A 16,852-nucleotide genomic window follows, 5' to 3' on the forward strand; every position below is an offset into this window, starting at 1 on the left:
TTTACTGTTTTTCTCTCTTTTTTTTCTACATTTTGTATTGCTTCTTAGCTGTTTTGTATTTTTTTTTTGTGGATAATAAAATTACATTTAAAAATATATTTTTATTGACTCTTGCTGGAGGTATACACAATTATTGCAAAGCATGTTACACAGAATCTTCTGTAAAAGTGAACTGAAACTCTTGTCTCCTATTTTTTTCCAAGTGTTCTATATTAGACTATGAAGTATACACAAATACGTTTAGTCTTCACTGTAAAGTTGCTGAGGTTTTTTTATGCTGAAGTTTTGTTTTTTTTTTTTTTTTTTTTTTTTTTTTTTTTTTTGTGGCAGTCCTCTTAGTGTCTTAAGTCTTGTTTGTGTGGTGTTTAGTGACTCATTTAGCATTTACTTGCTGTGTACTTTTCATCTCTAAATAGTACCTGCCTGTATCTTTGAAAGGAAAACCTGAAATCCCTGTCTTTCAAATAGTTTAATCCCAGCATTGTTGGGAACTTGAGTACATGATCTGAGAGCTGCTTTAGTGTGTTCGGCAATGTGATAACCTGGTTTGTTTATCTTACAATTCTTTTTTCTTGTGTTCTTGAGATGTACTTTCCCTGTGACACTAGTCTAAATCAACTAACCTTCTCCTAGCTGTCCAAAGAGATGTAATTGCGGTTTGCTTTCTTTCTTTTTTTTTTTTTTTTTCTGTTCATGAGCTGAGTGGTTGGTAGCTCTAGTTACCCTGTTGATGAATGCCTTTCTTGAACCCTTGAGACCTTTTCTCCTCTTCTTTCTCTCCTCTCTGAGAGAGTGTGTGTATGTGCATGTGTGTGGGTCTGTATGCGTGTGCATATGGGTCTGTATGGATATGTGCATGTAGTGTGCATGTGAGTGTATGTGTGTGTGGGCTGTGTCTAAGGGGTGTTGGTGAATGGTGTGTCTGTATGTGGCATATGTGTGTGTAGTATGTATGCATGTGTGCATATGTTTCTCAGGGTTTCTATTGCTGTGATAAACCCCATAATCAAGGGCAACTTGATGGGGCAAGGATTTATTTTATTTTACACTTTCAGGTTGCTTCATTGAGGTTAAGTCAGGGAATAACTCAAGGTAGAAACCTGTAAGCAGGGACTGAAACAGAAACCATGGTACCACGCATAGTTGGCTGAACTCTACAGCATCAACCATTAATCAAGAAAATGCTTGACTAATTTGCCTATTATAGGCCAATATTATGGAAGCACTTCCTCAATTGAGAGTTCCTCTTCCCAAAAGACTGTAGTTTGTGTCAAATAATTAAAAGAAATCCCAACCAGAACATAATGTATTGTCGTATATGTGTATGTGGTGTTTATGTGTGTATACATGGATAGGTGGTGTGCCTGTATGTGTTAGTGTTGTGTGTACAAAAGTCTCCCCTCACACCATCTCAGGGTATTTCTATATTCTTTGGAGTATTGCATTTCTATTATCTCTGGATTTACGTCTTTTAGCTGGTTGAAAAAAAACTACAGGCATGACTTTTAAAATATCACATTTTTTCTGCTTTTTCTCTTGAGGGGATTTTGCTTTTTTGAACTGGGTCCTCAGTAGCTATGCTCAGCTGGTTCCAGCCAGCAGCACTGAGAGCAGAAGGATGTCACTGGAATATAAGTTGTTGCCACTCTCATCCTGGCCATGTGTCACTGTCACAGTTTCACCTTTCACTGCTCATGGTCCCTAAATTATCCCAGTGATGAGAGAACACAACATACATGTGTGTTTGTTTTCACTCCAGGACAATTTAAGCTAAGTATTGAATGTATTTTTATATAATGTATATGTTTTAAAATCCATTTAAACTTTCTCTTTGGGCATTGTAGACATTCAATCAGCAATATTGCCCAGTGAGTAAAGACACTTATTCCCATTCCCAATTATCTGAGTTTGAACCTACACAGTAGAAGGAGAGAAAAGAATCCTGCAAGTTTTCCTCTGACCTCCACATGCATGCCTTGGCAAACCAGCCAGCCAGCCAGCCAGCAAATAGAAATATAGATATCGATACACTGGTATTTATATGGAATAGTTTAAGACCATGTTCAAGGTTGGCCGTGCCCAACCTTTCAAACTGCTCTTTCCTTGTTTAAACCCTGAAGTTTCCTTCTTTTATTTTTTCCCCTTATCTTGAATGATTAGTTTGAAGTTGACTAGTCACAGCTCAAGAACAGTTAATTTTCTAAAGTAAAGCACAAAATTGCTCTTTTAATCTTCAGAGTCTTCTATAGCTTTTTTTTTTTTTTTTTTTTTTTTGCAATTTTTAGGTTCCATTTTAAAAATTCTTTCCCTCAGAAATGCTAATTTCTTATAGCCTTTGCTTTTTTCTGTCTGAAAAATTTTTGCCTTTTAAAATACTCTATAAGATTACTATTGTTAACTCCAACTTCACGTGATCAAGGATTCAAGTGTAACTAATGTTGAGTTTTTGTTGTTGTTGTAATTTTTAAATCTGTGCAGTTTCTTTTGTTCTCTTTGTTGAGTCTGGTAAGCTCTAAGGAAGGAGACTGTGTTTGATCTTGACTCTTCAGTGATCTTTTAAATGCTTTTATTTTTATCTATTTATTTATTTTTGTAACAGGAAATGTGCTGGAGATGATGTTGGAGTTGAAAAGGAAGCTCATCTTAGACAGATAAAAGAAAATCTTTATTACATTAATTGGGCCCCGTGTTCTCTTGTTGATTTTGTTAAATGTTTTATACTGTGTTCACTCCATTCATTTGGGGAAGTTTCTGTCCTGTTGAGACTAATTATTTTGTAGGCATTAATTAATTAATTAATTAATTAATTAATTATTACTATTATTGTTTTAAGGATCAGGCAAAAACAAGTATTCCCCTGTCTCCTCTAGTTTTTATCTGATCCTCTATGCAGATTCACTGTTAAGGTCTCCTGAATTATCTCCTATCTGAGCTGTGCTGAAAGCAGGAGGAAAGATCTCTATTTGTGCATGGGATGGGATGTGACAGGAGAATAAAACTGGTGCCCCTCCACCCATGAAGGTCACAGAGAAGGGCCTTGAAAGTCAGGTATAAAGGGGACTCTTCACTTTGTCCTGGTGGGAACTGGCTGGCTTTGCAGTTGCTTGGAAAGGTGACCCATACTTTTTCAGGCACTGATAAGTTCAAAGGATGATTGATTCTTCCTCTTGAGAGCAGAGCCTGTGGCACTACTCACACCTTGTGCTTTTGTACATTGATGGGCTTCTTCACTTAGAGCAGATCCCAGTGATTTGAAGTGCAAGCCTGAGGCTGGGAGGGAGAGCAGTCTTACATGACAGGAGGCATGCCCACTATCAGGAGTATGATTAAAAATGCCAAACAAGTTTCTGGGCTAATGACATGTGAGAAGAAAATCATGGAAATGTGAGGAGAAGGAGAGACTTTGTCCCCCCTGCAGAGAGACAACCTCATGAAAGGAATGGATTCATTGGTGCACCAAGGATGGTGAGAAAGCAGAACTTTGTGTCTTTGTGAATAACTTTTCCTCTGGGGATAACTCTTCAGATTCAGAACAGTAGAAAGTTCTTCCTATTGCACCTTTCAAAAGGGCAGTTGACCAACTTGTAAATTAAAAAAAAAAAATCCCAGAAGTAGTATTCTTTTAGGTTTAACTGGATTTCCTTTTGAATTTTAAAATCTTCAAAGAGGCTTCTTGAAGGGACGTGAAATTACAATGCCTGCAGTGATTTTAATTGGCAACTACAAATTTGTCATGGGTTTGGGACTACATTGTTATCTGTGGTCATGGCTGACAGAATTTATTTGGCAAAATTCCTTAAATTTCAGTCTGTCATAGGAAAGACAGTAAAGATACTAATTTTTAATTGATTAGTTGCTTGCATGAAAGATTTAAATAATAAAAACCCAAGGAATATAGACCTGCCTATAACCCCAGCACTTGGGTAGAGTCAGGAAGTCAACAGTTCAGGGCTAGCCTCAAACACATAGTGAGTGTGAAGCAAGTCTGTACTATATGAGATCCTATCTCAAACAAAAAGTAAAACAAAAAAGGCAATTGAAATAGAAAATATCAGGGCCACCCACAGCCAAGAGAGGGTTAAATTCTTTATTCAAAAACCAAAAAATGATGACTTTTGATGTAGTTAAAAAATGAACTAATAGAGAAATGGGAACCTGGAAGAATAGAGACTTAGAAAGCAAGGAATTGTTACGTGCTTAAAACCACTGTTTCATTCTAGTAATGCAAGCAAATTACTTTTATATATCAACTTGAAAAAACTATGACTGAAGTCAACGCTGGGGCAGGATCTGTAGTTCAGGGTGAGGTCTTCATGCAAGAGGCCCTGGGTGGAATCCCAAATACTGCCAGGACACAACACAAATTCAGAGAGTTAATCCCGCATGCTGTGGGGTCAAGATCACACGGAGCGGTGAGCAGTCTTGGCTCTTAATGAGAGAGTTACAGTTTTGTCTACCCAGACTCCAATCCAGAATCAAATCCGAGTGGACGTTTGCTCATGGATTGAACTTTACCATGTTCTGTCACAAGTCAGTCAGAGACGTAAGAAAGCCCATGGTAGCTTGGCCAGCAAGTAGACAATCAGGCATATTTCTGTAAGTAGATGATTAATTAAATAACCTGACACTAGAGGATTAATTACTATTTTTGTAAAAAAGGCAGATATTTCAATGCTGATATGAAAGATTGTCTCTGAAAGCCTTATACTTACGTAATACACAAATACATGTATATTTATGTGAATAAGAATCCCTGGGGCTTTGCCATTTGTTACAATGATTGTGCTTCAGTTTACTTTTGAGATTTTATACCCATTCATGTAGTCATTTATTTATTTATAATATCAACTACCAGTTTGTTTTATTAGTCTATTGATTGCAAATGATTTTTCTTTATCATGTTGTTTTCAAAAGCTAGCTATTCATGGACAAAAGAGAGATTCCCTCCTTCCTGGTCTTTAACCCCTGACACCTATGGCAGGCTGAAGAGTTGGCCCTGGGGACATGACAGCAGGAGAACTGGCATCTCCCCCATGCTACAAAACATCTTTGGGAGAGCAGGCCCTGAATCCTGCCTGAAAGGCGGCATAGAGCTGCCCCTGGTTGTGAGCAATGGGGCTGGGGTGTTGCTGGTGAGCTGGTTCAGAGGACATGAGAACTGTCAGAGAACTCTCAGGCCCAGGTCCAGGGTTCTGAATTGGCTTACTCTATCAATGAACTATTGGAGTGTATGAGGGAGCCAATCCTGGTCCTACAGATCCAACTACAGGATTTCTATGACACAGGGCAGTCTCAAGAGATCCAGGGCTAGTCCCAGTGAGGTTTCTGGATCAATAGAGTAGCAGGAACCAGAGGCTTTGGACCACCAGAGAGTCATTGCAATAAACATTTGCAAGCAAGGAAGTAAAGAAAAAAGATACACTGTGAGACACACTACAGCTTCCATGAGATGTTTTCCCCTTTGTTGTTGGGGATGTTGCAAGAGTGGGAGGGGAGGAGGAAATGAGTGGGATTGGGGTGCATGATAGGAAATTCACAAAGAACCAACAAAAAGTTTTCAAAAGCTAGCCACTCTATGCCATTTTTCCTTTCCTTCCTTTTTTTTTTGGGGGGGGGGATGTGTGGAATGGGGCAAAGGTAACGGGTGAATCTGGGAGGAATGGAAAGTGAATGTGCTCAGGGTTCATGATGTGAAATTCCCAAAAAATCAGTACAATTTTTATGAAAAAAAGAAGAATGGAAAAATGCTTCTTCTTAAATGCATATTTAATGTTACATCCATCCATAAGTACAGGATCCTATCCTACTCTCAGTTCCTTATCCCAACATTCAGTAGAGTGTTTTACCATGCAGTGACCAGAATGATACTATGAATTGCAGCCTCTTAAGTCTTTTTTTTTTTTTTTTTGTCACTAGTTTTAATTGCAAGGATCAGTGAGGGTTAGGGTCTGTTACTACATTCTATCAGTAACCAGTACACATGAATGGTCTCATGGTAACTCTTCCATACATGTGCCTTTCCCTCTTTGATCATGTTCACAGTCCAGTAGGCACATGCCAGTGCTCTGAATCTTTCTCCCCTGTTTAGCTTTAATTGCTTCCGCCTAAGGCTAGCCTGTACAGCTCCCCTTCTCTCTATGTGCACATGAGTATTGAGTTGCAGCAAGGTTGTCAGAAGCTTTCTATCCTCTGCTTCTTTGCTGAAGAAATACTTCCTTGGCATCTATTTGAAAGGGTTACTTCGTTTCTGCAGTCACACCGGGGACTCAGATGTTCTCCTGTCAGTGTTCTCCTTCCCAGTTACATGGCAAGGAACACTTACCTGGTTCCACAGACATTTGTTCTCTGCCTGTCACTAAGAAGCATACGGTGTGAGGGAGATGGTCATGGCAGGCAGAGGAATAAAGAAGCCAAAGAGACCAGAAGTTGGCTTTCAATTTAAGCATCAGACCTTGGCATCTGAAGCCATAAGACACTGCCTTAGGTGTCTGACTGGAGACTTTAGCTTGGGGAGTTTTAGGCAGTTTTTGGTGTGAAGGTATCTAGTTGCCTTATCTATGTTGTGTATTAGAGAGGTGAGATGAACTGAAATCAAAAAGGATTACTCACAATAACACTGGCTTAAAATCTGTGTCTCTTTCTCACACCAGTTCCTTAGTCCATTGTCAGCTCATTTCTTTCAATTTCTAAAGTGTAAGATTTGGGCTGTGTGTGATTCATTGGTAACACATTTGCCTTACATGCACAAGGCCCTGGGTTCAAGTTCTGGCACTGAAAAGACAGTTCAGACTTCCATATTACTGCAGTCCTCTGGGCAGCTCTTTAGAGTGTCCAAAAATTTGACTATGGTAATCTGAGGTTGAGGAGTTTATTCCAGTTTACCCAAAGCAATTCTCAGGACAGGTTATTTTAACACAAAAAGTGTTGTTTTTCAGCAGCATGGGCCCCTGGCCTGTGTATATTCACCTGGCGGAGTATTGGACAACCAGCAAAGTGAGAGTGGGAATCTCAGATGGGGCCAGGAAATGTGGGTGAAGACATGAGAAAAATGAACAGGTGTTGATTTGATGGAGCACAGGAAATTCGGGTGAAGATTTTAGTTCTTTAACTATAATGACACTTCTGAAATTTAAAACAATCTTGGAAATAGAAAGGAACAGGATACAGGACAGGTGAGAAAGATGAAGAGACATCATAGATTGGGATCTCAAGGAAATGAATGAGGGCTTTTCTTAGCCCCATCTGAGCCTGGATCCTGGGCTTCTCTCAGCCCCATCTGAGCCTGGATCCTGGGCTTCTCTCAGCCCCATCTGAGCCTGGATCCTGGGCTTCTCTCAGCCCCATCTGAGCCTAGATCCTGGGCCTTCTCTCAGCCCCATTTGAGCCTGGATCCTGGGCTTCTCTCAGCCTCAACTGAGCCTGGATCCTGGACCTTCTCTCAACCCCATCTGAGCCTGGATTCTGGGCCTTCTCTCAGCCCCAACCAAGCCTGGATCCTGGAGGAAGAGTTTTGAGACCAGGCTATGCCAGACCTTCAGTTACTTTGCCTTATGTGCAAGTGGCTATGCGCTGCCCCTTAAACTCACTGAAAGTACAACGAGGACATAGGATGAGTACATTTCGCCAGAGGCGAAGAGGACATCTGTCTGTTGTCACCTACAAGGAAAGTCTGACAAATAACTGTTTCTCAACACAGAAAGATACCACACTATAAATTTGCCAGAGAAAAATATAAGTAGACCATAATAAAACTGTCTCAGGAGAACCTGGCCTGAGAACTTCATGGATGTGCTAGACCAAGAAAAGGGCGAAACTTCCTCTCCTGGACCCTGTAAAGAGGAGGGCACATAAGCCAGGCCAGCCTGTCCAACCTGACCACCATGTTCATGTCAAGAGACCGGAGGACAGAGAACTCCCAACAGTCCTGGGCTCTTCAGCATGCTTCAGTCCCTGAAGCTCATGTGTTCTGCTTGAGTTGCTGTCCATCTGTCTACTGGTTCTTCTGTCCTGTTGGGACCCAGTTTTGCCTCTCCCTTCTACAGCCTCCAATATCCTGTTCCTCGCACTATTGTGGTTCAGCTCTGACTCTGTAGTCTGCCCCAAAGGGCAGCTGCAGTGAGGACTTCAGGCACATACCTCTGCCTCATTTCTTATCCTAATGCTAGTCCCCACGGAAACTTTTCTCACCCCTATCAGATTCTACCTCTAGTCTCTTTGAAGCTCTTCTGTAGCTATTCTGCAATATACACAGAGATATATTCATTGTATGATGTGCACTGTGTGATCCAATATTAATTTTGGTAATTTATATATGAATAAATCTGTGCTTGCCTTGATCAGCTACCAAGGGGGGGTGAGTGGGATTTTTTTTGGAACATTGTTGTTAATGAAACTACTGTACCTTGTGAATTTGCTGTTATTCAATATGTTTTGACACTGTGTTCATCTATGTTTCTGACAAACACACTCACAGACGTGGCAACAGTGACTTTCTATGAATGTAGCCTGACCTGGCTGCCCATCGTCCTTCAAATGGTGGGACTATGATAGTGCCTAGACACATGTTCAGCATTTTGTCTTTTGTGTTTTCCAGGTCCTCTCCCTGGCCGAGTTCTTCTGGCCATGCATCCTCTTCATGATTCTGACAGTGCTTCGTTTTCAAGAGCCTCCCAGACACAGAGAGAACTGTAAGTTCTATGGTTTTTAAAAACTTAATTATTTACATTTCAGCCATTGACCCCACCCCCAGCTCCCCTCCCACACTTCCTCATCCCATTCCTCCTTCCCCTTGCTTCTGAGAGGGTGTTTCCCCTGCCATCAGGCCTCTCCCTTCCTTGCAGCCTCAAGTCTCTTGAGGATTAAGCACATCTTCTCCCACCAAGGCCAGACCAGGCAGACCTTGGCTACATATGTACCAGGGACCTTGGACTAGCCCATGCATGCTCCTGGTTATTTTCTTAGTCTCTGGGAGCTCCCTTGGGTTGAGACTGTTGGTTTTCATATGGGGTTGTTCTTCCTTTTTGTTTCTTCAATCCTTCCCCTAATTCAACCATAGAAGTCCCCGACTTCGGTCCATTGATTGGGTGTAAGTATCTGCTTCTCTTTCAGTCAATTGCTGGTAGGGCCTCTCAGGTGACAGTCATGCCAGGCTCCTGTCTGTAAGCACATCATGGCATCAGTAATAGGTCTTAGTGTCTTCCCCATGAGATGGATCCTAAGTTGGGCCGGTCATTGGACCTCCTTTTCTTCAGTCTCGTCTCCATTTTTGTTCCTATAGTTCTTTTAGACAGGAACGATTCTGGGTCAGGAGTTTTGACTGTGGGTTAGTAACCCTGTCCTTCCACTTGAGGCACGGTCTGTCTACTGGAGGTGGACTCTTTCCCCAACATGGGGCATTTCAGCCAAGGTCACTCCCAGTGAGTCCTGAGAGTGTCTTATCTCACAGGTCTCTGGTTTAAATACAATTTAATAATCACTTTTCTGTGGGAAGCTGGTAAATTACAAATGTCCAAAGAAAAAACAACCTCTGCTTTCTCTGTTCTTTATTGACACTAAATTCTCAGTGGGGAAGATGACTAGGGTTTATTAGGGTAACATAGATGTACTTAAGGAGTGTGCCAGGAAGAGGCAACTCAGGTTTCTTCACTGCTCAATAATGGCATTCATAGATGTTTTCTCAATCTAGCAAATAGATTTATCCCTCCACCCTAGCTGAAACAGTCTGGGCTTGGGTGTATAAACCTCTATTCATTTAGGAAGAGGTAAAGAAGACACCTTTGATTTTTAACAGGGTATGATAGTGGTGAGGATGCTGGAGGTAGCAACTGTGATGAAGGACATTCACTAATAAACATACAGTAATGTCCATTTCTCCAGAAGAATGGCCAATCAGGGCATTTTGTCTGTTGGATTTGACAGACCAGTAGCCGTACCTCTTGAGAAATGGTGAAACTGTTTCATTTTGACTATGCCACTTCAAATGTGCAGTTTGATTAAGTTTTCCAGCTTTCCATGGAAAAGTGATTATTAAATGTTTATCTGTAATAGCTTGTCAATAATATTTAGGTTTTTGCATACTGTCTTAGTCAGGGTTTCTATTCCTGCACAAAATATCATGACCAAGAAGCAAGTTGGGGAGGAAAGGGTTTATTCAGCTTACACTTCCATATCACTGTTCATCACCAGAGGAAGTCAGGACTGGAACTTAAGCAGGTCAGGAAGCAGAAGCTGATGCAGAGGCCATGGAGGGATGTTACTTACTGGTTTGCTTCCCATGGCTTGGTCAGATTGCTTTCTTATAGAACTCAGCTCTACCAGCCCAGGGATGGCACCACCCAAAATGGGCTGAGCCCTCCCCCCTTGATCACTAGTTGAGAAAATGCCTTACAGCTGGATCTCATGTAGGCATTTCCTCAACTGAGACTCCTTTCTCTGTGATAACTTCAGCTTGTGTCAAGTTGACACAAAACCAGCCAGTACACTTACTGAAAAAGTAATGGGTCTAATGACTCTTTTGTGCTTATTAGAATGGCACTGGGTTTTATAGAAAATAATTTCAGTTATAAAGAGCTGAAAATCTTTTTCAGGATTTTTAATTTTTAAAAATATTTTATTTATTCATTCAAATGATATGTATTTAGGGTCTTTTATTCCTTCAAAGAACATTCTAGCAGGATCACCTATTAGAATGAGATATGTCATGGTGAGAGAAGAGTCATATAGGACTCCATATAAGAATAAGTTTACTCAAGGATGGACACCTCAAACTCCCATCCACAAAACACCCACTGAGGTGGCCTCTCTTCTGGGTGCATTCCTGAGAAGTGTTACACAACCATATAGAGAAATGTGTCTTTAATTACTGGTATGTTGCTCCACATTTCTCTAGGACCTCATGTCTTATGTTTGCTAAGAATTTCACTTTCCCCTAAGCATCAAACACGTTTATTTTTTTCAATCATCCATTCACCCCTTATTGTTTATTTATTTATTTATTAAGTCATCAGACATTTGGTGAATGTCTTCTGTGTAAAAAGCATTGTGCTAAATTCTCAGCATAGTGGGTCTTCAAGTTTGGATTAAGGAGACCATTTCCCAGACTCAAAGTAGATATGGGGGCGGGAAGCTGTTCCCTGGATTTTGTAAATGATCTATGAGCCACAGCACATAGATCAGGACTTTCCAGTTGCTCATCATTGTCATTGTCTCCACCCCCTATCCACTTGTGCAAAGAAAGGGTGCATAGTGTGAGATGTTTTACCAGCACTTTATTGATTAAGATATTGGCTCATTACAGGACTACTTTTCCTGAAAGGTTTTCTCTTCCTTTCTTCCTTCCTTTCTTTTTTCCTCCCTCCCTCTCTCCCTCCCTCCCTCTCTTCCTCCCTCCCTTCCTTCCTTTCTTCCTTCTTTACTTCCTTCCTTTCTTTCTTCCTTCCTTTCTTCCTTCCTTCCTTCCTTCCTTCCTCCCTCCCTCCCTCCCTCCCTTCCTTCCTCCCTTCCTTCCTTTCTTCCTTCCTCTTTCCTCCCCTCCCTCCCTCCTCCTCACTTCCTTGTTTCCCTTTCTGCTCTCCCTCCAAGCCTACTCTTTCTCCCTCTTCCTTGTCTTAGTTGTCTTCTTTTCCTCCTCCTTCTCTTTATTTTTTTTTCTTCTCCTTCTGTGTCATGATCTGTTTATGTAGCCCTGGCTGCCCTGAAACTCACTCTGTAGACCAGGATGGCCTCAAATTTTAGAGAACTTCCTGTTTCTGCTTTCCCAGTACAGAATTACAAGTGTGTACCACCATGCCAGATTCCTGAAAAGGTTTGAATTATTTGATATAGCAAAGCGTTTTTGTTTTATATGACATTTAAAAATTTGATGTAAATGTTTAAGATTACGACTTGACTTCTGTCTGAAAGCTTTTATCCAAACTTAAAAACATTAATTTTATTTTTCCTACTCATGGTTGATTTGTAGGGGGCTGTGCCAGGAGGCTTGGCTATGTAACATAAGAGTGACCACAGGACAAGGGAAGATAAATACAGTGAGAGTTACATCATTTGTCTGAGAGGGAGTGCAAAGTATAAAAGGGCTTTATATTTTCTGAGTAATTCCTCAGATGACTTTTAGGTTAATAACAGGGTAAATAGCATAACATTATGAAGTGTAGATTTGTAGAACAGTTAGCCTGTTGTGTCTTTGCATGGCTTGGGTTCTGGAACCTTGAGTAGGAGCAGCAAAGGGTGAAAACTGTTACACACAGATGTAGTAAATTTGGAATTAGGTTGTCCTGGTTCTCCAAATGAGAAGTTGTATCACCCTCAAAGTACAGCATTTCATTGTATGCAGTTGAGTCAGAAAGTAGGTTATTGCATACAGCTGATCAGAAGGCAGAGTTATTATACACAGCCGAATAATGTAGACAGGGTTATTACGTATAGATAAATAGGAGGTGTGGTTATTATAAACACCTCAACAAGGAGGCAGGTTTAGCTAACCTCAGTAGGAAGAATGTCTGTAGGGAAGTAGTCTTTGTGCCATAAACTTCCAGGGGAAATTTATGGTGGGCCCTTTCAACATCCACATACAAAGGCTTTGCCATCTGTCTGGGGAAGGTGTTGCTACTTCCATGGAGTTGAGTCACTGGGATGCTTGACATGACTGTATCCATGTCAAGCAGCACACATTCAGTCAGGACATTACTTGCTCCCTACGTCCCCCTCTTCCTTATTTCTTCAATGTTAAGGATAAATCTTCATGCTTAGTGCAGGGGTGTTTCTCTGCAGTGCTTGATACCAGACCACAAGAAGGATCCGACCAGCTGCTATGCCTAACAAAAGCAAAGAGAATGCCTTAGCAAGCTTAGGATTGAAGGCTCCAGCTAGGTAAAAATAATTTTTGCAGTATTAGCAGGAGAAATAACCTGGTTAGAAGCCTTTTTTACTTTTGTAGGACGTGCCATCGTGATTGGGCCACATCCATGCTATCATTATTGTGGGTCTCAATTATTTCCCAATTATATCTATTCATGCATCCATTATCTATGTGGCATGTTAAATCCTGTCTAAATTACAAGGCTATCATCTGTGCTGAAGAGATGAATGAATGGTACCCAGAGATACTCCAAATGGTTAGAGAAATGCCCTCCAAAGTGGAGGAACTCTTCAGTATATACAGTTATGGGAGGATATGACCAAGCCACAGGATGAAACTCAGTCATGCGTTCACCCATTATTTTTTTTTTCTTGTCTCTATTTTTCCAAGTTGCCAAACTAACTTCCTCTTTACCCCTAAACCAAGGGCACATTTCCATAACACAGCCCAAGAACCTATGAAGTCTCTACCTTATTCTGTTGTTTCACCAAATATAAAATTATTCAAACTACCATAAAATTACCTATTTCTCAATTTTACTTGTTCCAATAATCTCTCTGTAATTATTAACATGTAACAGATATCTTTAGATTCTCTCTTTTAACATATAACTGCCTGGCTATAGATTCTATTAGCAGGTAACTGCCTATCTCTATATTCTTCTTATTAATATATAACTGCCTATGTTGAAATGTTCTCCCTTCCATTTCTTTATTAATTGTTACCATTAATTCTTTCTTTATTTGTGTGCTTCTCATGAGAGCATTCCCTCTTTTTTTCTAATCAATGGGTTCACCATAGCCACTGTCTACTGTTCATGGCCCTGTTTGGGCACCATCTTTTGTCTCCTGCATGGCTCCAGGACTGACCTAATTGGGGCAGTAAGGGAATAAAAAAAGGGCAAACACATGGACACAAAAAAGTTGGATTCTGGTGCACTGGACTCCTGGATGAAGAAGCGACTGTCCCAGACCGAAGCTCAGCAAGTTTACCATATACAGTTGGAAGGGGAGGGTCATTGTATATAGCACTCTGCTTTGGTCAGTAGTTTTCAGAACTAATTCCCTTCTTGTGTTTATGACCAGGTTACTTGCAAGCCCGGGATCTGCCCAGCCGGGGTGTTCTTCCTTTCATCCAAGGACTTCTTTGTAACACTGGCTCAAGTTGTAGAAACATCAGCTTTGAGAGTTCCATGGATCACCATTTTCGGTATGAGAAATATAAATATCCTCTTCAGAATTCCTAGGATGGTTTTATATGCTGCCCCCTCTCCTCAAGGCTCCCAGCTTCTATAATGTCATGTGTGCTTTTAAAAACTCACATTTAGTGATCTAGCATGTGTTAGGGACCTAGAAATCAGAGTTAAAAACAAATATGTTTTATTGTTCAGATTCACATATCACTCCTACTGATGTTCACTGTGTTTCAAGATCATAGCATGTTAAATATCGATGAGCACTTAATGATTTCCTGTTGTTAGGCTCTGCTTTCAAAATTACTTGCTTAGTCAGAGTTTTCATTTGGGTGTAGTTGGAAAATTACAGGTTTGGGGGCTACTTGCTAGGAGTTCTTTCTGCTACAAGTTGACTACAATCTTGTGCCAGGTTGTGGTCAGATGAAAGAACAGCCAGGCACTACTTTCCTTTCTGCACTAAGCCCCTCAGATGCTCAACGCTTTACTGGCTTCTTGGATTCTTACAGTGCTGAGCTATGCCAAGATAGCCCATGGCCTTATTTGGTATTGCAAATCAAGAGGCAAAGCAGGGGTGGCTTCAAGTGACAAAATTCAAAATGAAGAGGCTTAACTTGGAGAATCCAATGATGTGAGACCTTTTCTTAGGTGGAATAAAGAACGGAAGAATGACTGGTTGATAATCATGTTTTGAATTATCAGGTTGAATGATGGGGAGTTAAGTTGTTGCTTGTAATTAAATAATCAAAGATTTTAAACAAAGCGATTGTTAAAACTGAAGTTGTTCATCTTTCAACCTTATATTTTTAAATTTTATTTGTATATGTTGCCTAAATGTATACACATACACTATGCATGTGCCTGGTACCAAAAGAGGCTGGAAGAGGGTGTCGGATCCCCTGGACCTGGAGTTATGGGTGGTTGTGATCCACCACATAGGTTCTGGGAACCAGACCCAAGTCTTCTGAAAGAACAATAAATGCTCTTAATTGCTGAGCCCGTTTTCTATCCCCATCTTTCTACTTTAAACAGAATGCTTCCAGATAATTTTAGACACAATGGGTATAATAATTATAAAGTAGGGCTTTTATATACCAAAATATCCTAAGCTGGATAGATTTGCAAGAACACATAAAGAGTACACATTGATTTCTCCAAGTTCTGGCTGCCAGGGAGTTCAATACTGAATAAAAGAAGGGTCAGTGTTTGGTAAGAATGTGTTGTTCACATAAAATGCCTTCTACTTGTGTCATCAAATGGTGGAAGGTGCAAGGGATGTCTTTAAGCCTGGTTACCAAGTCTCCCCACCATGACCAATTCTCTTCCCTATCTCTTCGTTTCATCTTAGGAGCCAGCTATCAACATGAAGTTATGGGCAAAAATGCAAATATTGAGACCATTGGAGGTGCTTGCTTTTCTGAGATAGGTGTATAAAAATGACTTTGTATAAATAATAATCATGAAATGCCCCATGGTCTCATTTCTCTCTCACACATGTGCCAAATAAAAGAAAGAAGATCCAGGACTCTCAGGGAAGCCCTGGGGACTGAAAGTTACCATCAGTCACATTTCAGGTCTCCTGCGGTGCCCTAGTTAGAGTAGAAAGTCAAGATAATGTGGAATTGGAAAGAATATATTTTTGTAGCCAAACAAGTGATACAGTCTGGTTCTTGTACCTTCTGATTTGGTAGTTCAATGGAAAACTTATGTTCTCTGTGACCAGGGTGTTATCTCCCAGCTGGGTTAATTATGGTGAATATTACGAACAAAATGCAGTCAGGACAGGGACTCAAGCTTTAGCGTGGTGGGGTGGTAATAATTTCTTAGTAGAGTGAATGTACCTGTTATATTATTTAAAATTTCAGCATTAACACTCTGACTCTCTGTCTCTCTGTCTCTCTTTCTCTGTGTGTATGTCATGGTGTATACAGATGTCAAAGGAAAATCAGTGGCAATTGATTCTTTCTACTGTGTGGGTAGTGGGGATTGAACCCAGGTCATCAGGTCTGGCAGCAATGGCTTGACTCTCTGAGCTATCTCAATAGATCTTGTTTCGTTTATGCTGAGATAGGGTCTTGCTATATAGCCCATGCTGGACTCTAGATCACAATCCCCCTGCCTCACAATGAATGCTAAGACTAGGGGTGTATTCCACAATGCCTAGATATAAAACATTTTTGTTATATTTTGTTTTGTTCTTTAATGGGCTTACAAGATGACAGGTTTCCTTATGGCATTTTCATGTATGATTACTTTGGATTGACCTTTCTCCATCCTCCAGTATCCTTTGTCTTCCTATCCCCATTTAAACTCCTCCACCACCCAGTATCCCCCTTTCCACTTCAACCTTATAAGTGTTTTGTCATCCCCCTGCCCCTCTCCCTTAAGGCCTCTTCTTACCTCAGTGGGGACTTTTCTAATCTCATTGTATTTCTCCACACCCACTCCTCTATAAGAACACAGACATTTGAAAATAAAAACATATACAGGAGATATGGTGCTTGTCCTCCAGAGCTTGAGTTACCACCTTTAATATATTTTCCAGATCAGTGTATATTCCTGCAAATTTCATAATTTAAGTTTTCATTATGGGTGAATGTAATTCCATGCTGTATATGGCTCATGTTTTCCTTATCCATTCATCTGTTTGTGGACATGTAGGATTATTCCATTTCCTTGATTTATGAATAGAGCAGGAATAAACAATAAAGGTGTTTTGGGTCTGTGCTTAGGAGGCATTATTTGAGAAACGCCTACACTGATTTCCATAATGGTCACACCGATTTACACTCCTACCTACGATG

General features: G+C 40.5%; 1 protein-coding gene across 1 annotated transcript in view; it reads left to right on the top strand.

The window, feature by feature from the left end:
* The window catches only part of ABCA13 (ATP binding cassette subfamily A member 13), a gene marked incomplete at both ends in the record, with an annotated part of 453,164 nt that overhangs the window by 17,503 nt on the left and 418,809 nt on the right, over nucleotides 1-16,852 (top strand). Inside the window, 2 exons of the mRNA XM_080920446.1 lie at nucleotides 8,594-8,687; nucleotides 13,942-14,065. Of these exons, the coding sequence (XP_080776572.1) occupies nucleotides 8,594-8,687; nucleotides 13,942-14,065 (218 nt within the window). The remainder of the gene's footprint in view (nucleotides 1-8,593; nucleotides 8,688-13,941; nucleotides 14,066-16,852) is intronic.

This window comes from Micromys minutus (genome assembly GCF_963924665.1).
Source record: "Micromys minutus genome assembly, chromosome: 1".
Lineage (NCBI taxonomy): Eukaryota > Metazoa > Chordata > Mammalia > Rodentia > Muridae > Micromys > Micromys minutus.